Genomic DNA, 22402 nt, shown 5'->3' on the forward strand with positions numbered 1-22402 from the left:
AGTGAATAGGGCTCCACCTGCACTTTCAGAACAGATGGGTGCAGCAGAAGACAGCCGACTTGTCTCTCTAGTTCCCCACACTTTGCACTCACTCCTCTCTAAGCACAGCCCCTTCTTTTCTCACTTTTTCCTCCATTTAGGCCTGTGAAAACCATTGCAAACAACTTCACTCATCAGGTCTTTGTCTATGCACATAAAAGCAATTTTGAGTGTAGATCGTCAGACTTTCTGAATCCACATTCTCCGCTGATAATTGCAGAATGAGAGCAATGGGGAAAAGCACACAAATATGCAGTAAGAGGTTGTGGATTGTGGCTAGAAACAATGCATTAAGGCCATAATAATGAGTGGATAATTTCTGGACCTCTCATGTGAGGCAGATGGCTAGCTATAGGGTCAGGTGCAGACATGAGAATAACAAATTAGACACCCCCTGATTAAATCCATGTCAATACATTTAAAAGTTGAGAAAGGTGTGGTGCTAGCTCTCATCAGGCTCTGCTTAACCTGCTTCCTCAACAGAAACGGGGGCCAGCAGTGATTTTTGTCTTACTTTACGACATCCCTGTTACCTCTTCCTGAAGAATTCTCATCCCTCTTTACCCACCTCCTGCTGTTCTCCACTGTGTCTAGCTGTGTGGTGAGTGCTCACTGAGACATGCTGTTTGGGCTCATCTATAATGCATTCCCCTGCCCCGGGACATCATGTGTGACAAATGACCTATTTCTGCACAGACCCCCATAGGGCCTTGACCTGGGGGGGTGGGTGTGCGTGCAAGTGTACATAAATCAGTGTATGTTTGTTTATTTGTGTACGAGTCAAGTGTTGCTGTTCATTTGAGGGGGTGTGGTAGCTAAGGAAGGTGGTGCGTTGTGTAAAATAAATGTCTGCTGTGTGTGTTTTTTATCAGTCGATGACGAGTGGTGATGCGACTTCTCTTGCAACAACAATCAGTTTCTCTGCTTTGCTCTCCCTAGCTGACCTTGAGGAGTCCTCAGACATCCCTGGCTGTAAGGACTGCTGGTGCAAGCAGAAGATTGTTTGCGTTATTGACACTGACCACCTACCTTTCAACGCGCTGTGGATACAAGCCTGTAAGCACTAAGCAGATAAAGATAAACCGCAGGGAACACGTTTCTTGTTTTCTCGTATTTCTGTTGTTGTTTCTCTCGCCTACCAGTCCATCCTTCCCTGTCACTTTTATATCCCCCCTCTCCTCTGTCATTGTCCCGCAGCTCTCTTCCAGTCAGATTTTGAACATGGACTCTGTCTGATATTTTACATAATTGCCTTACATAAGTAGCAAGCTTGGCTCAGAGCTTGGATGATATTAGTGGAGATGAATATTGCATGAGGAAAGCACTCGTTAAGCGTTAATAAGAGGATAGAGATGGAGCCCCACTGTCAGTCTTTCTTAACCCCGCCCCCACCGCTCTGTCAAGCAGTGACTCAACTCGGCCCGGATGCGTTGGAGCCTTTGAGTCAGTTTGTAAGAGAGGGAGAAAGAGTGTGTTTTTTATGTGTGTGTGTGTTTCTGCCGTTTTGTATGACCGTCTAAGAGACGGCGAGATTCAGTCATTAGGTGCTTGTGTTTTTTCCGTCTTTGTTTGCTGAATAATAGTGGCTCTTGTGATACAAAGACACCCAGGTCTGTCAACTGACTGCAGCCCCACTTACAGTTCACACTTAATGTGAATAAATGGGCTTAATTGTGGCCTCTCATTAGAGCTCTGGTTGGTAGCACGGCAGCTGAATTCTCCCTGTGGGTAAGAGGGCATTTGAAGTGCCTATTGTACATTACTGAATCAAAGGATCAAGCATTGCTTTTGCTTAAAAGGCTTTTTGTTATTCTTCTGATTATTTTCTTATTGTTAAGTCTTCCTTCACTAGTGCTAATTAGGAGTCTCATTGCAGTGGTGTCTTTGTTTTTTGGCATATCATGGAATGCTCCTTGGTGCCAGAGGGATGAACTCTTCACATTAAAAAAATTAGTTTCCTGATTTTGAAGTTCACAAGCCCACACGGGGTACGTATTTAGCACTGCTATCATGGAAACTACTGCACAGGAGGCAGAAAAACACATACATTCTATATAGCATATACGATTTCAATTAAGTTTTATTTATATACCTTAATGCCAGTAGTAGAAATGTATTATAATTGAATTCAGAATAGTTAGCAGATAATGACACTTCACTTTGTAAATTGCAAAATCCCTTAAGGTCTGAATTTCTTGGCCTAGCGTGTCCTGTTTCTTAAGTCTATCATTCTGTAGTATTACGTCAAAATGAATGCCTGTTGCCATTGCCCTGCGGTAAGGTAGTGGCCTTGTGTGTGTGTGAGCGAGAGAAGGAAGGGAGGGAGAGCGAGTGAGCGAGCGAGCAAGTGACACTATGACAGTGTATCTGGGGGATGGGGAAGATGATTCAGCCTCAGGTCTGGTTAATTCAGTGGCCTCTCTTCTAGGCCTGGCTCTTGGCATTTCAGGGAGCTGTGGCGGCAGCAGTTATTGCTTTTAGGAAAAGATCCAAAATGAAATTAACCTCTTTTTTAAAAGGACATTTGTTGGATCATGGCAACTGGCCTAATTCAGCCCTTTATGTATTATTTGGCAAATTTCTTGTAGACTCCCTCATGGGTTCACTTCTTTCTCGGTGTCTCTCGCCTCTCTTTCTCTCAATATCTTTCTCTCCCTCTGTCTGTCTGGATTTGTTGTCTCTGGGCTATTATTAGAGTAGACAGGCTGGTGGGAGGAGGTCTCTGAAGTAGACGCTCTTGTCATCTTTTTATTTATGGATTATATTCTGCTTTCCATGTGCCTGTTTAATTCTCTGTGAACAGTTATCTGTGTTAGCTTGTATGAAGTCAGTGCACTGTGCGATGTGTTGAACCGTTAAGGTAATTTGATTTTGTGTACTCTTATTATTCCACTAAAGGAAAACAAAAAGACACAATGAGCAGTACATTCATTTTTATCAAAATGTGTCAGTACTGTATGCTCATGAATGTGATGTGGGTTAAGATTGGGCCAAGAAGGACTAACCTCCTTTTAAGAGACCACACTCTCCTCCAAACCTTTTTAGATATAAAGCTGTAGTTATAAATCTTTCATTTTGTCCTGTCTGAGTTGGTATCTGGGGAGAAACCTTAAATACACAAAGCTCTTAGACATTCTCTTTGTTTTTCTCAAGCTCCTTTTTTTCTTGTGCTCTCTCTCTCTCTCTCTCTCTCTCTCTCTCTCTCTCTCTCTCTCTCTCTCTCTATGTGACATGAAAAAAAAACACACACACAAGTGACAGACATAAAACAAATAGACGAGGTGTAAGTATGCCTGCTCCTGTTAAGCAGAGCTGTTTTTAGCTTCCTGAACTTCCTGACTTTTAATGAACGATAAATAATATAAAGCGCATGCCCCGCCTCAACCTAAAATGTACTCATTGTTCTGTGTAGAGTTTGTTTTGTATTTACTTGACAGGGAGAGAGTAGAGTACTTGATACAGGCCCAAATGGAACAATAATGTTCCCTGGAAAAAGCTCACTGGTTTGGGCCATTGCACTCTATTCTTCCCCTGCATCTTCATGCTTCCACCTCTCCTCTTTCAATCCCTTGCTCTCACTCCCTGTAGTCCAGCTCTCCTCCCTTATGGCCCTCCCCAGTTTCAGTAATAGGAGACTTGAAATCAATAGCACATTAGTCTGGCAGGAAACTCATGTGGAATTAAATATGAATGACTGAGATTGCAGCTCTTCAGTACCTGCTGCTCAGAGAGCTGCATGATGGCTCCTGGGGAAGTGGGTTTTTTGTTTTTTTTTCATTCCCCCTATAAGTAAACAGGCAGGCAGTTTTGTGCTGTTTTAGTGCTTACCGGACCTCTCTGCTATACCTTTGTTTGGTCCGAGAGCAGCGATTACAGTGCTGCGGACTCTGATAGGAAATTGTTGGGGTTGTTATTCTTCCTCGGCAGTGACCGATGGCCAGTCCGATTGTATAATTTGATAGAGCAAATGGGTTCGTGGAAAGCACAAAGCCGCGACAGCTCAGGAGGCAAGAAGAATCAACTGGCCACACCCATCCTCCGAACACAGCAACACTATTTGAATATGAAAGAGCTCTCTTATTTATTAACAGATTGCATCTTACTATTTTTTTTCCAGTATTTCCTAAAAATACGATATGTGCTTTTGCTTTCATTAAGCTATTAGGTGCGCTGCTCTGCACATTCAGTCTGGAACTTTTTACATGCAAATTGTGTTGCTTGGTAGTCTTTCATTTTCTGCTTCAATGTGTAAAGTGGCAAAATGTCTTCTTACATGCTGTTTGGCTTAAAAGCATAATTTGCAAGGTGGTTGGAGAGTGCTGGCCGGTGGTAGGAACGTAATATGAGACAAAAAGCCACGGTGTTTGCTTCTGGGAATTGGTAGAGGCTTGGGCAGCAGTAAACTAATACACATAGATGATGTAGAGGTAGATGTATTTGCGAGCTATATTTCATCCCATTAGAGATGAAACGGTTTGTGACAGATGGAGTGATATTGTTCCCCTATACAGCCCACGAGTATGGCGCCTCCTGCTCTCCCTCCCTGACAGATGTAGGGGGAGGACCACAGTGCACTCTTCTTTCTTTCGATTGATTTGGGTGCTTGAACCCTTAGGGACTGGAGGATGGTGGTGGGATGGGGGGGTGGTGGTAATTGTGATGGGGGTGTAGTTGTTTCCTGCAGCACAGAACCTGTAAAAAAAGTCCTGAGCAAGTGCCGCTAAGAAGTCATAAACATATTAAATGCATATATCTGCATATATTCAAGCACGGTAATGTGCAGTGTGCTCTGTGAACTGACTGCAGTGAGCGGAGCTGGAAGGGAATATTTCCATAAATCTTGGTTAGTGAGTGACAGCATAGCAGGCAGCCATGCATGTAATGTAGGCAGAGGAGAAAGTGAGGCTGTGCACACTGGTGGTAGAGACGTAAGTGTTGCTGTGCAAGATATTTTCAATTGATTCCTTACAGTTTATTAGTGAATATGCACAGAGCTGCAACACATTTCTCCTCTGTGCTCAACATATCTATTTGTGGCTGGAGGAGGGGTGAATACTAAATTGCGTGTGGCTGTCAGATATTTTAAAGTGATTGAGCCATGATTACCGTAAGCCCCCCAAAAACCCCGACAGTAGAATCAACATTAGGAGTCTTAACAGCTGTCTCGGAGCAGATGTGTCCTGTTGCTGCTCCTCTCTCTCTCTCTCTCTCTCTCTCTCTCTCTCTCTCTGTCCCTGGAGGGGAAAGGTCAGGACAGGGGTGGAGGTTAAAGCAGAGACTCTCCTGAAGATGCTACATGTTGATGCTTTGAGAGAAAGAGACAAATGAGCATCTGCCTGCCCCTTGTATATGACACCACCACAGGATGGAGATTAGAATTAGCATTATTGATTACAACTTTCAGTCTGGTGTAATTCCTCCATCCTGCTTTAGGATCGGACCTGTGCAATCACTTCCTTTTTTTTAACACAATATATTTCTTCAAATAATAAATAACACTTAAAGTAATTATATTATTATAGTTATTATAGTTATTGTATGTGTATATTTATTCATTGTTGATAATTTATCTTTATTTATAAAGTTAGTGATCGTTTTGTCCTTCTTTTTTAGGAGTTAATGTCATTCAAGTTTTTACAGCTGTCTGAGTAATATCCTAAAAGCAGACCCCAGTAAGAAAAGTGGTTAATGATTTTAATAGGACTCCCTGGTGGGGCGGCATAGAGGGTGGACGTGCCCTGGCCACGGGCATGTGGCAGTGGAGCAGGTGGATGACGAGCAGCTGAGTAGTGGGCTCCGAGGAAGGGGGGTGAGTGGGGGCGTGGGGGGGGGGTCCATTTTGGAGCACTCTTGGGGTTGAGCGAAACCCTGAAAAAAGGCAACCCCATCTGGAACTGAGGTGGGGGCTCTGGTGTGAAAGAGATCTAGTGGGTGGTGTCTGACACTCTCTCTTTTGTTCTTTGGTAACGCAGCAGTGATGGTGGTGGTGGTGGTGGTGGTGGTGGTGGGAGGCTCTTGCTGCCATGGGGGCTGGGCGCTCAAACAATAGTTCCGATCTAGGAATTGAAAGCCTTCGATGAACAGAAAGGCAGGGAAGGTGCGGACAGAAGGATAAAGCAGGCGTGGATTCAGCCTACTTGTAGTAAGCAGGTTTTCCAACAAGGACACTGCAATGTCACACAAACACACAATCTGCTGAATGAATATATTTTGAAATGGTTTATATTCGGGAATAGATTTAATCAGTTAAGTTCAATTTGATATGTGTAAGATGTATTTGCATATTAATGCCAGGAGGAGACATATATCATACTTAATTAATTTAAAAAAATCTACTATGGTAAGCACCATTGCACAATAAATTTAAATTTGCTGAACCTAAGGGCGGAAAAGAAAGAAAGATTAGTTTTTGCATTGTGATAGAAGCGTGCTGGTGTAGGGTGGTGGTGGATTCATTTATTTTCATTAGCAGCATTCATGGAGCAGACTCATGCCTGCTGTGGGCTCTTATGCTACTTTCACTGCCGCTCTACACATAAACATATATCCCCGAGACGTCTGTCCTTGCTCGGGAAACAGCCAAGCCTCTACCATGCAAGGTTGATTTTTACCTTCGTCTCTCCTCTCTGTTTCTCCCGTCTCTCCTATACAATACAAGCCATTCATCAGCCATCTCACAGAGGACGACCCAAGTACCTGCAGCAGCTCTCCGTGGTGCTGAATGAGTCGACTGTGGGATAGAAGGAATAAGCAGCAGGGGGGTTGGGGGGCTGCAGCAGTGAGCATTGCTATATGAATTCTTCGTAGAAACATGGGGGTATGAAGTACAAGCAGAGTGGAGGCTGGCTTAGACGTGTCGTTACAACAAACTGACAAGTCCTCCATTGGTAGGAAGAGTCACTGACAATTTCATTCCTCACTGTCTCAAACAGACAGAAAAAGGGACTTATATATATACAGTTACATGCATATTTGTTTTACCCATCTGAAATAATCTGTAACATCCTTTCATGGCGACTTATAAAGATGGGTAAAATATGTTTTCATCAGTTGACTCTCTAATATGACTCTCAGTCGCTTTAGGCCAGTAAACAAAGCTGTAGCTTCCCCCATCTCCTTTTAGAGGTCAAATTTGAGGACTGAATCTTAAACAATCACTGATGAGACATGACTTTCTTTTTCAATCATGGTGAACAGCTCCACCTGCTGCTGAACTTTCTATACAACACGCTTTGTTGCCTTGCAGACTTGATGTTGTGCAAGCAGTCCTCTAGATGTTGCTATTGTGCATTTTCTCCCTTTAATTACAGTAGATTTGACTGCAGAGTTTTGCCCTGAATTTAAGTTAGGGGGAGAAATATGAATTATTGCGAAATCCAGATAGGTAATTGAATAACACTTTGTCATTTATGAGTGTCTAAGCCGGGTTGTCAAAGTGAAAGAAAAAACAACTAAAGCTTCACGGTGAGGATTATTTGACCCGCTTCCTAAATGTAGTGCAGAAATGAAACGAGAGAGACCTTAACCAAGGTGGATGTGCGTCATTATCAGAACTCTCTAAACCGGTCAGGTGAGATCTCAGCATGCACAGATGGTGGATATAGCCACCGAAATCAAGCTCGTTTCACTACTGAAATGAGAATTGTAAGACCGGAAATAAACAGATGACGGCCACGACTCTGCTTAATAAAAGTAGCCTACATTGATTGGTGCGCTTATTTGAAGTTGCTAGATCGCTATAAAAGGATGTGGGGGGGGGGGAGTTACATTTATTTAATATTTCACACTTCGCGTAATGGAGCGGAGGATTTGTAATGTAATGAAATTTATTTTATTTTGACTTTTCACCGGATGTTTTTCATGTTTCACGTTACAGTTGACAGTTCAGCTCCCAGCCGCTAGGAGGAACAAGGAGGGAGCCATGCCCAGTCCAAGCGTGGAGAAGGAAGCGGGGCAGGGAGTCTGCATCCCCACACAACAAGTCGGGACATAACCGAAGCAGATGACCTGAGAAATAGTTCCAGTTTGACTTCGAAGAGCTTATTTACATGGGGACAGGACATGACATCCACAGCGAGCGAGAGGAGGGCGTTTGCTCATAAAATCAACCGGTGAGACTGAAACACAAGTTATTGTTTAACAGATGACCTGCTGGACGGTACACTTAGCAAGTATGCTAGGATTTGTAAGGTATCACTACACATTAACCAGCCCGTAAACACACTGTGGAACATTTCTGCAAGTAAATACGTGTATTTCAAACTGTTTCCACCATCATAATTGGTCTTGAATACTTTAAAGAGTTTATTATTTAGTCATGTTTCTTTCGTTATCGTAGCATCGTAAGCGCATTGTCATAATCAATGATTGAGCTACTTAAGGATAAAACTGTCAAGCTGAGGACTAGTCTAATGGATGAGATGTGTTAATTGGCTGTATTAAAATGTTTAAACGTCTAGGAATTCATAATATGGTAACACTTCTAATTATTTAAGCGTTTTATTGTTAGTATATATCGTGTGAACGCCTTGCAGCATTGTTGTAGCAACCTGTTTCCACATGTTGTAAACTGGTTTTCCCTCCTCTAAAAAAAAAAAAAAAAAGTGACGCTATATTTGCACTGCATAGACTTCTAGTCAAAACCAGTGTCTTATTATGCTAATATTATTGATCACACATAGAAATCTTAAATACATGTGCTTGGCTCTTTAAATAACATGTTATAACAACACTGGTGTGTGTGGAAGCCAAGTAACTCATTGTTGGCCACAAAACATCTTTTTTTTAATCAATAGAACTTTTACAAACATTGATTCTGTCCAAAATGTAACTTGCTTTCCAGTTTTTTCACCACATCATTCAGTTTTTACAGGAGATCTTGTTGTGCTGTTTTTCAAGAACCAGCATGCCTTGCAGATACTGTAGCTTTTCCAAGAGCCAGTTAAAAAACAACAGGATGACAGATTATTATCTTGAAGGTTCACTTTTTAAAGTCCAGTGTAACCTTGGTGAAGTCTTGCCTTTGCTTACACATTTTAGGCCAGGCACCATCACAAGTTTGTTTCTTTTCATTTTTAGTGTTGCATTGTAGGTCAGCTGTCATTTTGTACGAGCCTTTGGATTGTTAATACCATATCATGTAGGAGTATGTGGGTGATTAAAAAGCATCACACTGCATTCCCCAAGTCCTGTCGTCCTCTCCTTAGACCATTGTTTGGTGCCGGAAGCAGGAAAGGGTGGGAAGGGGTGTGCTGGCCATTGCCCTTGCAGCCGATAGCTTTCCTTTTTCCTGTTTTAAATTGAGGTGCAAAGAGCTGCAGACACTCTTTCCACATCTTCTGAGGACAAAGCCACCGTAAAGTGTAAATATTTAAAAAGAGAGTCTTTTCAAACGGTTCAGCTAAAGTTCTAAAAGTCTAGCTACATTTTGGAGACAGGAATTGTGATCCTAGGTGTTCTCTGTGCATTGATGGAATGACGGCTTATACCAAAGCTATGTAATCATGAGGGCCACAGTTCTGTAAATGTTGAAGCTGTTGCAGCTGTGTATATGAGAGAAGGAGTTATTTTGTGGTTCTAGAGTAGCAGCTGCTAGCTATCTCTGTGAGAGGATTGTTTTTTCCCCATTTTGTCTCTCTTTTAAGCCTCCCATTTGCCGTTAGTACATAAAGGCTGGGGACAGAGCTCTGGCTCTGTGCCTGCTCCCAGGAGCCTGCCCGCCATCTCTCTGTGAGATCTGCCATAGTCCCAGTTCAGAGCAGCTGCTGGCTATAAGCATGGCTACTGGTACAAGCAGCATAAAAAACAAAAATGAAGAGGTTAGCCTTGTAAGTGAAGCTACAGCTCTGTATTTGATTTTTAAAGCTTCACAGTGAATGACAGATTTGTTTATCAAACTTCTCTAGTGTTGTAAAGTCATTCAGTTTCTTCTGAAGTTCAACCACTCCTTTGATCCTTACAGTGGAGTATTTCAACATTGGACTAAAGTGACCCATCAAACCAATCTCTTTGTTTTTAATTCATACGATCCATTTGTCAAGATGTCTACAACTTTGACTTGTCTGTAAATCTTTATTTACTGTATGTCCTCTGTTTTGTGTCTTTTGTTTTTTTAACTCCCTTTCTCAGGACGATAGCTGCTGAGGTCAGAAAACAAGTGTCCAGAGACTATGGATCTCCACAGCTGACCAAGAAAAGGCCACACCACCCTGTGAGTCACACTGTTTTTACCTTTAAAATGGTCATAGGAAGTTGGCTAGATCAGCAGATGGTTGGTGTAACTTGTGAATTAGGTTAATACATTTTTAGATAGATGGAAAGTGTCATCTGTCTGCCCTTCCTAACTGCATGCTGTCTCCTCTGCTGTTCTTTCTGAGTCTTTTCTGTCATGGTGATCAGATTAGGATCCTTCACTATGGCTGTGTTATAGTAACTGTTACATACACGATTATCTACTGTTGATCGGCAGTTGCCCCTGACGGAGGTGGTTGAGCCGGTGGACTTTGAGGAGTATGTGAGCAGCCATGCTCCTGGGGTGGAGCCTGGTCCTCTCAGACAGCTAATGGAGTTCCCCCAGGATGACCTTGAGCTCCTCCACCAGGACAAAGAATGTGTTACACTGGAGCCACCGTTGCCTGAAGAGGAGGAGTGAGTCAAGCTGATGATGGACAACACATATTGTAACACATACATCCATATTAAATTGTAACATTACCTCGCATTATAATACTGTAAAAACAACGAAGGCAAAGATGGACACAGACACGAACAAAGCCTTTGTCTTTGTGACACTGAATGTACTAGATGTATGCTTTGCTAAATTATTCATAAGTAATGTGTTTTTTATGTAGCTCTCTGGATTCCAGAGTGAGAGACGCCCTTGCCGTCTACACCGATGACTGGCTCATTATTCAGAGAAAGTAAGTTGTGTCAGTTGAGGAATCAGTGGAATTAGCCCCAAATATGTATGTCATTTACATGTAAACGATGAGCACCACTTCCTTGTTCACTGTTTATGATGATGTTTTCAATTCTTCTCTAGATATCAGCACTACAGCACCACATACACCCCCCACAACTCAGAGCGACAGAGGGAGAGGCAGCGAGGGCTCGTCAAACAAACCTTTGAACTGGACGAGGCTGCTTCTGCTGAGCGCCAGGATGACCAGGTAGCTGATGGTGATGTTCAGACCCAGATGACATCTCAGTCTTCTGGGTTCACTTGCCACATTTGTTGATATAGTGTACATATAGTTTTGCTACTGTAGACTAAAAGGTTTATAAACGGCCATTGTGTGTTAGATGGACAAATATATGAAGAGAAAAGTCAGAGAATAAACCAGGTCTCTTACTTTGTTAGGGAGAGCAGTATGAGTTGGATTCCTCTTAGTGATTTCATCATGCAGAGATGAGTAATGTATAAATGGATATATCATATCCATTATCCATTACACAGTCTCCACATGAATCATATTTAATGGGTAATGGGATCTTCAGCATATTGTTTCCCCTTATATTTCTAAATCATCCTCAGTGAGCACTTAAAGGTGACATCTGTTCCTGGAGGAAATAAAAACATATGATCTCAACCCTCCACCTCACTCTTTTTGGCTCAGGATGACGCAAAGCGGCGGTCAGTCAGTCTGGATGAGACACCTAGGGGAAGCTGGGCCTCCAGTATCTTTGACCTGAAGAACTCCTCCCCAGATGCTCTCCTGCCGTCCGTGCTGGAACGTACTGCTGCAGAGGACATGGACCACCGCAACACTGAGGCACGCCTGCAGGGTCGCCACAGTGACCTGCTGGGTCTTTACCCTCCCCCTGATGAGGTTTGAATTTAAAAAGTTAAGTTCAGTATGATTCAGGAAAGTAAACACTGGCTCTGTATCACAAAACAAAGTCCACACATTTTAGATGATTATTAGATGATTTTCTAACTCTCTTTTAGATACTACGGTACTTGGACAATGATAGCCATACACCTTTGCTAACTATTACCATGAAGAAACACTGAGTGTCTAGGTCTATTAGATAGCATCCATGATTGTGTCGGTTCTTTGCATCTCAGTCTGTCCCACCAGAGATGCACGGAGAGATGCAGGAATGCTTTCCTCTGAAGTATCAAGTGATGCGACATCCGTTTGGGATTAAGGCTTCAGAGCGTTAAAGCTGCACCAGCTAGTTTAACTCTTCTTTGTGTCTGACCACATTAGCACTTTATTAGTTCTAAAAAATAATACACGCAGTAACTGTTTTTTTTACTTGATTATTTGACCTGTTCAGAAACATACCTTTACACTGAGAACAACCTACAGTGTGTTTATTTTGTGGACTTTATCCTGTTCCGGACCACAGGAATTTTTGTTTTTGCAGCTTAATGCTATAGTGTAAAAAAAATTAAACCTGACACTTGTTACAGATCAGTTACTTTATACTTTTATTATTACACAACATTAAGTGTAAAAAGTGTTTCTTAGCCACAGATATTTTTACTCTCTTAGACTTATGTGCTATCCAATAATAAAAGTTCATATGGGAAAAAATCATCATGGAAAATAATTATTTGTTTTATACCAATATTAGGCTTTATGAATAATAATATTTTGTTAAATCAGAAACCGAATCATATGCAAAACTTGGAAGTGATACACTCTATTATATTGATTTTATAAAAGTTATCATGAATATTTCATTCCTAATTGTCTAGTCAAACTCTTTTATCCCTGCTTATCAAAACACAACTCTTTAGAAGCGGACATATGTCTGTAGTCTGTTTCAAGGCACCCCTTAGTGCTGTTTTAAGGTCTCCATTCTCAGTTGTTAAACTCTGCTGATAATTGGAAGTTTCAGTTAGGCTGGGGGGCGTGTCTGTCAGTAAAACTACCGTGAAGGCTGCTCTCATGTATCCCGTCATCGCTCCGAGCGTGGATCAAGGAGTGAGGAAATGTCAAATAAGTGACTTGAGATCCAGCTACAATAATACAAACATTTTTAGTAGTATGCTTCTTACATTAGAAATGCTGTATTTTAGAACTTAATCAAGAACAATCTCCATCAATAAATGTATCACCAAGGAAGTGTATTTAATCAGTAATTTGTTTACTTCCTGACATGCAACAAAGAACATAATGTGTGCAAATCTTGAAACTTAACTCTACAACTGAGTTTCCACATCTAAGCTGCTCAAATGAAAGCATGGAAAACCAAACGGCATGAACGAAAAATCAGAAGTAAACAAGTTTCCAGCACCAGCCACACAGATTGAAGGCAACTTAAGTTCAGAGATCAAACCTTAACAGAGCAACCAGCAAAACCCTGAGTTGAAAATGTTGGCAAACATGGCTGCCATTTATTCAGCTCAGTAACATTATTAAGAGTTGCCGTAAAGTGAATGTCCATAACGTCTGGAAACCCATCCAGCTGCCGAGCTGTTTGCTTTCCTTTCCTCTGTGCTCTCACTTTCTTGCTCCGTCCTTCTTTATAATCTGTGTACACACGGCCGCTTCCTTTTCTCTCCATGTTTCCATGACATCTGTTCAAATGTTATGTTGTAAGTGTGTGTGTGTTCTGTACATGGCTTTGTTCTCTGTGTGGCAGGATGAGGCAGTGGAGAGATGCTCTGTCATTGAAGTGCCCAAAGAACACTGTGGCCAAAGGATAATGGTCAAGTGTCTGTCTTTGAAGTGAGTTTAGAACAAGCATTCGTATATAACATTCAACGTTTATGTCTCCATGCCCTGGTACACACTAACAAATACCCATAATGCTCTCTCTGTGTTTCAGGTTTGAAATAGAGATTGAGCCGATATTTGGAACACTTGCCTTGTATGATGTCAAAGAAAAGAAAAAGGTACTTTTTTGGTTCCAGATGTTGTTTTCCCTCTTTTTTTTCACATAAGTGTTCTTCTGCTGACTTTAACTCTCTATAGCCACTTACGTAATGCTGAGTTCATGCTTAACTAATTGAATTTCCCTTGTCTCAGAAAGCTCTTAGTGGTCTTGCTGTTCAGATCATTGAGTCCAAACTGAATTAAAATCCCTTGATGTGCATTTCCATTATCATGTTTCCTTCCCCTCTCTCTCCGCTGTTTCCCGGTTATCTCAATCTTCCCTCCTACAGATCTCGGAGAACTTCTACTTCGACCTGAACTCGGATCAGATGAAAAGCATGCTTAAACCCCATACGCCTCACACAGCCATCTCCACACTTGCCCGTTCTGCCATTTTCTCCATCACGTACCCGTCCGCAGATATCTTCTTGGTCATTAAGGTAGAGAGAGAAGCTGAAGAAAACCTCTAAACATGTTAAATAATGTTTTCTTATCAGCTTAGAAGACAATTATTATTTTTTTAAATGCAACCTGAACCTTAATTTAATTCCAATTCACAAATAAGATATGTGCATTATTGAATCCTTTTTCTTTGTGCATGGATTTCAGCTTGAGAAAGTCCTGCAGCAAGGAGACATTGGAGAATGCTGTGAGCCCTACATGGTGATGAAAGAGTCTGATTCCTCTAAGGTAATGGATTTTTAAAAAAAGGAGTTTTAAACTGTTGCAACACACAAGGCCAACAACCAGCTTTTACTGTCTAGTCACCATCATTACTCAATCTGTCTGGAAAGCTGCAATATTTACCATTCATAGGGGTCAGCTCAGCACACATGAGAAGCCCGTATTTATCTTTAAATTATGTAATCATATCTGGTCAACTTTCTGTCCTGCTCCAGCACAAAGAGAAGTTGGAGAAGCTGCGTCTACAGGCAGAGCAGTCGTGTAATCGTCTCGGACGTTTTCGTATGCCATTTGCCTGGACGGCCATTCACCTTGTCAACATCGTCAGCAGTGTGGGAGGTCTGGACCGGTCAGACCCTGACTCTGACTCTGGTACTTAAAACTTAAAACAAGTCTTAAAATGAATCCAGTTTGAAACATGCACAAAGAAATAGTAGCAGCAAATTACATTCAAAAACATTCCTGTCTAACATTGACTTTTTTTTTCTCCTGTCTGTTAAGAACGCAAAGGTCATGGAACATGGAATGAGAGAAAGAAAAAGGGCTTTGAGCGGATGAGTGTTGGGGAAGACATGTGCAACTTCGCAACGTTCCGTCCTGCAACGTTGACCGTCACCAACTTCTTCAAACAGGTCAGGACCTTTGAAGCTGCACTGCTTATGATTTCTAAAGCTTGGCTGTTGTTGCATCCATCTTGTCGTGTGACAGCAGAATTACTTCTAGTTGAATCCATCATGCTTAGGGTTGTAGCTGTAACGGGATAAAGACAGGAGCCAACTTGTACTCTACTTTGATTACGTCTGTGCAAAGTTTTGCAATCAATAGAAACTCACATACTTTTCAGGGTTTCTCTAGGAGTTTCCTAGGTTGTGACTAATTTTATGAAATAAGTTCTGTTTATTATTGGAGTTAAACTGCAAAATAGAAGCTGCAATTTTCCAGAGAGACAAGCTGGCATTGATTAACCTGAAATAATTTAAAGGAAGTAAACCTTTTAGTACTTGACTTGTCATTACTCTATGTATTTTAGAAATTACTGTTTTATTCACTTGTTTGTAATTTGTTGTAACTCTTTCCTATCTGTGTTTTTGAAGGAGGGGGACAGACTGAGTGATGAGGACCTCTATAAGTTTTTGGCAGACATGCGCAGACCGTCCTCTGTTCTGCGACGCCTAAGGCCCGTCACCGGTAAACAGGACAACAAAGTCCAGATTTTTATGTGACATTGGAAAGAGGCGTTGATGGGTGATGTTTGTGGGGGATTTTTGATATACAGTTTTTTTCGTCTTGTGTGTCCATTGTCCCTCAGCCCAGTTGAAAATTGACATCTCTCCAGCTCCGGACTCGCCTCATTACTGTTTGTCACCTGAGCTGCTTCACGTGAAGCCATACCCCGATCTGCGTGTTCGACCTACCAAAGATGTGCTGGAGTTCCCTGCTCGCTACGTATACACACCTCACACCACCTACAGGTGAGTGTTCACTTTTCACAGAGAGACAGATGCACACACACACGCACACACACACACACACACACACACACACACACACACACACACACACACACACACACACACACACACACACACACACACACACACACATCAACACCCCTTCACTGCATGCCTGGTTTTCTGTGTTTGTCATTTGCAGCAGACAGAATTTCCCTGCTTTTTCTGCCTTGTTCTGGTCTGAAGTTTTAAGAAAAAAGGACAGTAGGTTCTGAGTTTAAACATAAACACAATTGTATTCATATCATTTTTTTTTTTAAATATATAAATAACATTGTTATCAAAAGTATTCTTCATGATAGCTTACAAAGAGCGCAAGGCTTTGTTTACATATTTGAAAAAAATTAACAATTTTTGTAAGTGACAAAGTGAGTGAAGGCAAATATAAAAACTGGTGTCCTTGTTGTGAGAGCCACAACGAGTACACAATCGAGAGTGCTAATATATGACATTTGAAATGATATATTAGCAATCATGAAATATCGTAGATCTTTTGCAGAGTTGGAAGGGAGTGTAGTGTGGATTGAAGTTGGAAATTAGCACCATAACCTGCCAAATACAGGTTTTTTTTTGTTCTTGCAGTTAAAGGTGAATTAGCTCGACCTACCAGCCATAGTGGCGGTTAAATAAAAGTAGTGTGACGAATTGATTAGTGACAAAAAATAACATAACTTGAATCCTGGTCTTCTGCTTGTTCCGCTCTGACTTTATGAGCAGAACCAGGCGGTCCTGCATGCTCAGTAACCACAAGGCTCCACCTTCTCCTCGTGTCAGAGTGGTTGTTGGTGTTTACAGTGATGGGCTGTCTGCTGAGAAGACTTGGCTTGATGTCACTTCAGAGTAGCGTCGCACAGATTAACATCTCAATTACAGCGGTTCTACGTGCTGAAGGTTTGTTTAAACTGATGTCTGGCGGTGTCTTGTTTTTAAAGGAGCAGTTTTAAATACTGTTACTCCCAACAGCGTTATCAAAAAATCACCTGGGCACATTTGTTGATAAACACATTCTATTTCCGACAAGTTCTTCACAATAAAAGTCCTCCATTTAAATTTTGTTGAAGTGCTTTTATTGTGAATCAGGAAATGGGGTATTTTCAGTAGTAGCACCTTAACCCAACTCAGACTTTTGAAGTTTCGTTTCACTCGTGCGTTTTTATTTCAATCTTCAGATTTAGTTAAAAGCTACGATGTACTGAGAACCGAACACGCAGTGCCCTATAAACATCTTACTTAATGAAACGCACACTTTCCAGCAGAAACCTTCATGATTGTGATGACTCCTCATTTAAGCTCATGTACTTATTAAACAATATGTTGATTACTTTGCCTTTATTTGAGCTTTAGTTGCAGCTAAATCAGCCTTTGAGGACAGGCAGCAAGCGAGACTCTGAGGCGCCTTAAATAATGTACTCAAGTAACTGAAAAAAACTTTTTTTCTGTTTATGAGCAAGACAAAGAGCATGTCTCTATTTTCTTTAAAAGCATCTTACTTAAATACTATAAGCCTTAATTATAATATTTACAATACATCTTGCTGTCTATTAAAATAGAGTGACTGGTAGATTTTTGAATCCACCAGTCACAGTGGCAAAAGTTAATTTCCAACCCTGGTGACGATACAGAGTTAAAATGTGGATGGCTCTTGTCTTATTCATTGAAGGCTGGGAGACCCATGATGAAATTTAAACGGCTATGTCACTCTGAAAGGAGAAAATAAAACTGTTAATACATTGAAATAAAGTCACCAAAGGTTCAAAACTTCAGATAAGTGACTAACCACCTGAAGCAGTTTGGAGAGCTTCTCATTCTGGGTCTCAATCATCTCTTTTTGAAACTCAGTCAAATGTTGTAAACCTCTCAAGACATCGGTTATCTCCTCTGCTCTCTCCTAAAGACAGGAAGACAACTCTGTATGATGAAAATCAGTGACTGGTATTCAAGTATGTTGAGTGATCAAGTGTCTTTGCATCCATCAATCTATCAATCTTTGTTTGTATAGCGCCAATTCATAACAAATGTTATCCCGAGACACTTTGCAAAAAGCAGTTAAAATACCTTACTCTTAAGCAGAAGTTAATGTTAGCAGGCTGCTGTGATAGACAAAAGTGACCTACAACATTTACTCTGCCTGAAAGTTCAAATTAAAGAGACATTATTCAGCTTTCTGATACCTGCAGATCTTTGACGCTGGTAGGTGGTACTGAGTTTATAACGTGCTTCTCCAACTTCTCTACTTTGGTCCTCAGCTCTGCCTCTTCTAGCTCCATATTGGCCAGCCAGTCTTTAGTCTTCTTGGTGTCCGCCTGTTGCTTGGCCATCTGGGCCTGTCAAAAGAGCATCTGCCCTTATTATCCTCTTCCTCAACAAAGATCTCAGTGTAGCTGGCAGCTGCCTGCCCCACAGTGCACTATACAGCTTTCAAAAGACACCCTCACTTTCTTATCTCAGATGGAAGAATGAAAGACCAAGATTCATCCATATACATTGTAAAAAATATATGAAAGAATCCTTTGGTCCTCACACAATAAGAAGAGTGACATGCCCAAGCACAGACTGTTGCATACTGTATATGTTTATGCAGAAATTGTCCAGGCCTTGTTGTGTTGTTGATCCATTCTGCAAATCAGCAAAGAGCTGCTATTTATGTCAGTTAGACAGTTTTTTTATTCTCCAAAGAGCTGATCATCTACTCTGATGGAGGTTTTAGATACTCAGATCTACACATTGTTCCGTTAAGATCTGGAATCTGATTGTACTTCCCAGAAGTAGTCTGTCTTGAAACAAAAACAACATTGGGCAGCACATGAGGAATGCATTGTTTACATGTTTCTGTGTTTTCTTACCTGTAGCAGCTGTATCACCTCCTTCATTTGCTCTTCCACCTCTGCAGCCTGCTCAGTCTGCCTCCCCAGCTTTTTGAGAGTCTGCTCATGCCTTTTCATTTTCTGGCTGATTTTATCTATCTTAGCCTCTGTGGTTTCATAAACATATTTTAGGGATTCGCTGAACTGTATGACACCAAACATAAGCACTTCGACTTCTCCCTCTGGTGCGGCCATATCTTCCATCTTTTCGGTCTTCAGGAGCGGAGCTGCGTGGACTGTTCTTAAAGCCATGGCCAAACAAAGCAAGCACAGACCCAAGATCACCTTCATAATAACAGTCTCTTACAAACACAATATAGTCCAGTTGTCTGTTTCCAAATTCAAGTCAGCTAAAGTAATAGTACAACAAAAAGAAAAGTCAAATCATAAGGCTCTAAATCTCTCAAAGCTGTGCCGACCATGGCATCCTCAGAACGAACCATGAGGATGATGAATTTTGAGGATGGTCAGACCGCCTTATATTTGATATGTGCATGCAACACCATAGTAAAACATTAGCTCAGCAGCGGTTCGATCACCGGTCTTGTCCATGGCATTAATCCCTGTGACTTTGCCTTGAAGTTTAACCCCTGAGGTACTAGTTTTGTCATTTAGGTCACAAACAAATGTGACATGCATAACTATGTATGTAGCACATTTTATAGAGACCATGCATGAGCAGTATCACAATCTGTGCAGCACATATTATTTCATGGTATTTTAAAAAATACGATTTCTCGAGTGTAAAAAAAATCGGCTGTTACAAGAGGTGACCAAATGTTACCTCCAGTGTTTGCCTTGGAAAAGAGTTAATGTGACCAATCAAATCCAGTGCTTGGACACACTCTTCCCATGTGCACACATGGTGCTCTTTATCTTTTTTTCCTTTTTTTCCTCTCTTATCTTTGACTGTAATACAGTTTTGTAGGATTTCAGGATTGATCCATGATAGATGAATTGTAATGTTGCTCATAATGTTGAAAACATAAACAGATTAAACTGGACTGTGAAGCACTCATTCTTAAAGAAGTATATTAAATTCTAGGTTGCCATCATAATTCACTTCAACATGAAACCATATTGGTAATATTGTGTTATTTTCTCTGTCCTTGTCCACTCTTCTCTTTCTAATGTGTGCCTTACATCATTTTCAGGAACCTGCTCTATGTTTACCCTCAAAGTCTGAACTTCAGCAGTCGTCAGGGCTCAGTGAGGAACATTGCTGTGAAGGTTCAGTTCATGGCAGCAGAGGATCCAAGTCAAGCTTTGCCAGTGAGTCACTGTGGACGGATAATGAAGTGTTGTGACTTCGATGTTCTCAGAAAAATGAAATTCCAGACACAGAGACCTGCTTGAGGCACTGAAATACTATACGATGTCTTCTTGGAAAAGCGAACTTCTTCAAAGGCATTAGTTTTACTCCGGAGGCAGGGGAAGTCAAGTTAGGGAGCTACAGGAAAGCTCTTTTGTTCAATCTCAAATTTATTTATTTTAACTGAAGAAAACCAAGGAGTGGAATCTTATATAAAGAGCACATTATAGGGCTTTCACACTTGCAGAAAACTCCTGAACAACTCCAGGAGGAGCTGTATGTGTGAACACAAACAGCCACATTTTTCACTCATGAAATAACTTTACCTGGAGTTTCTCCTCCCAGACACCTAGTATATTTTTCTGCATATATATACATATGTATACTGTGACTGCTGCACGGTGCATAGAGTGTTTTCACGCAACCTCTACGATCTCGTTGCACGTAATTAAACGGCTGCATTACTTTTTCTGTTCGCCAGTATGTTGTTCTCCTCTCTTTTGTTGATGTTGTCATTCCATTGGACTACACATAGCATTGATATAAAGGCAAATATTTTCATTATAGTATCGTATAGCGGATTCTGTTGTTTCGTCCGCTACTTCAACGTCCTTTTTTTTAGCGTCACCTCTTACCTCAGTAGGCCCCCCTGCCCCCCCCCTTCAGGAGTGCATATGTGAATTGGCTTTGGGGTAATACTCCAACCAAAATCTACCCTTTGAGTACCAGGTATTTATGCTCTCTATACTTAGAAGCTAAAGGTGTCACATCAAAAGTAGAGTCTCCTCAAACCACGTCTCTAACATAATACATTTTGTTTTCAACCACTACATTTTTGCCAAAACACTCCTTAAGTGTTGCTCGTTTGGTTTTAAATCTACAATGGTGGTCCGCTCAAAGAGTGGAAATAAATGTAAGTTTAAGGCTCCTGCAAGAAGAAAATCATATATTTGACCTATATTTGTCGATTGGCCTTTGCAAAATGATGTTCATAGCAACGATAACAGTAACACCATAAGGCTGTCTATCCAGAAAGTTGCACCTTTGAGAGATGAATCAAGGATTGTACATTCAAATTCCTCCTCTTGGTTCTAAACAACTTTCTTCATCGTGTGGTGTGTGACCAGGTTATCTTCGGGAAGTCGAGCTGTGCTGAGTTCACGAGAGAGGCGTACACGTCTGTCATCTACCACAACAAGTACGGCTCAGTCATCTGTTGACTATCACTGTTTATCTTCCACTGGAGTCCATCCAACTTTCCGTCTTTCACTGTCTCTTCCTAAATGTTGCGTTTAACTCTTGCTCAAAAGGTCTCCTGAGTTTTATGAGGAGATGAAGATGAAGATTCCCGCCAATCTGACAGACAACCACCATCTGCTGTTCACCTTTTATCACATCAGCTGCCAGACCAAACAGAACACTCCTCTGGAGACCCCTGTGGGCTACACTGTGAGTACAACCCTTCAGCTGGCCCACATTTCATACTCCCACCTACACACTCTCCTGTTTGATCGTTACCTTTGTTGTCTTGACATCGATGAGAGATCGCGTGTCTCATTTCTCCTCACAGTGGATCCCTCTGATGCAACATGGCCGACTACGCACCGGCTCCTTCAGCTTGCCTGTCTCGGTGGAAAAGCCCCCACCCAGCTACTCTGTACTCACCCCTGATGTAAGTGTGTGAAGATATTATGTGGCTATCAGTTTTCCTGCCATCGCCTACTCCTTTTGTGATGTGACTGAGAGTTAAATCAGTTGGATGTGACTCTGGCAGGTTCAGCTCCCAGGCATGAAGTGGGTGGACAATCACAAAGGAGTGTTCAATGTAGAGGTGACAGCGGCCTCCTCAGTTCACACTCAGGTACACTAAGGTGTTTCTATACTGTACTTTCTACCTTTCTTTGTCTTATTAACCTTCCAACGTATTATACAATTTAGGACTGAGGTTAGTGTATGATATAGTATAATAGTATTACATCACCATCTGTCGTGCTAAAATAGAAAACCCCACTATTAACAATCGAGGTACCAACAATCAAACACCATCAAAGGTATATTACACAACAGGTCTTAAGGCATACATATACCATCAGCCTTGTCTGCTCAAAAGATGAGTCCTTTAATCTCATTGAAGTATGGAAAAATAATGACAGAAATAAAATT

The 22402-nt window shown here is 41.4% G+C and overlaps 2 protein-coding genes across 5 annotated transcripts in view; one reads left to right on the forward strand and one right to left on the reverse strand.

Moving 5' to 3' along the window:
• The first annotated feature begins 7922 nt into the window (after positions 1 to 7922).
• Positions 7923 to 22402, forward strand: part of LOC109991805 (dedicator of cytokinesis protein 7) — a 31680-nt gene continuing 17200 nt past the window's right edge. For 2 of the 4 annotated variants that reach the window (XM_029279409.2, XM_029279410.2), the window contains exons 1-19: positions 7952 to 8150; positions 10168 to 10249; positions 10508 to 10686; positions 10890 to 10958; positions 11081 to 11207; positions 11655 to 11867; positions 13636 to 13721; positions 13822 to 13888; positions 14159 to 14308; positions 14478 to 14558; positions 14768 to 14924; positions 15054 to 15184; positions 15647 to 15740; positions 15862 to 16024; positions 20082 to 20199; positions 21367 to 21437; positions 21550 to 21688; positions 21810 to 21911; positions 22014 to 22100. In XM_029279409.2, coding sequence (XP_029135242.2) covers positions 8101 to 8150; positions 10168 to 10249; positions 10508 to 10686; positions 10890 to 10958; positions 11081 to 11207; positions 11655 to 11867; positions 13636 to 13721; positions 13822 to 13888; positions 14159 to 14308; positions 14478 to 14558; positions 14768 to 14924; positions 15054 to 15184; positions 15647 to 15740; positions 15862 to 16024; positions 20082 to 20199; positions 21367 to 21437; positions 21550 to 21688; positions 21810 to 21911; positions 22014 to 22100 — 2166 coding nt within the window. In that variant the 5' untranslated portion in view covers positions 7952 to 8100. Of the gene's footprint in view, positions 8151 to 10167; positions 10250 to 10507; positions 10687 to 10889; positions 10959 to 11080; positions 11208 to 11654; positions 11868 to 13635; positions 13722 to 13821; positions 13889 to 14158; positions 14309 to 14477; positions 14559 to 14767; positions 14925 to 15053; positions 15185 to 15646; positions 15741 to 15861; positions 16025 to 20081; positions 20200 to 21366; positions 21438 to 21549; positions 21689 to 21809; positions 21912 to 22013; positions 22101 to 22402 lie in introns of all 4 variants that reach the window. The other 2 variants (XM_065964474.1, XM_029279408.2) reach the window with 2 other exon arrangements.
• angptl8 (angiopoietin like 8) lies at positions 17521 to 19131 on the reverse strand. The gene is made up of 4 exons (XM_065964750.1): positions 18907 to 19131; positions 18235 to 18387; positions 17844 to 17951; positions 17521 to 17763 (listed from the first exon to the last, which is right to left on the reverse strand). Exons 1-4 carry the CDS (start codon positions 19129 to 19131, stop codon positions 17746 to 17748), a joined length of 504 nt encoding a protein of 167 aa, XP_065820822.1. The 3' UTR covers positions 17521 to 17745.

The sequence above is a fragment of the Labrus bergylta genome, chromosome 16, assembly GCF_963930695.1.
Source record: "Labrus bergylta chromosome 16, fLabBer1.1, whole genome shotgun sequence".
Lineage (NCBI taxonomy): Eukaryota > Metazoa > Chordata > Actinopteri > Labriformes > Labridae > Labrus > Labrus bergylta.

Excerpts from the sequence above, each read along its gene's own strand:
- angptl8 (XM_065964750.1), bottom strand. The coding sequence starts at position 19,131 with ATGGAAGATATGGCCGCACCAGAGGGAGAAGTCGAAGTGCTTATGTTT. Across the intron at positions 18,388-18,906 it reads AGGTGATACAGCTGCTACAG|GCCCAGATGGCCAAGCAACA; the intron begins GTAAGAAAACAC and ends CTCTTTTGACAG. Across the intron at positions 17,952-18,234 it reads CCAGCGTCAAAGATCTGCAG|GAGAGAGCAGAGGAGATAAC; the intron begins GTATCAGAAAGC and ends TCCTGTCTTTAG.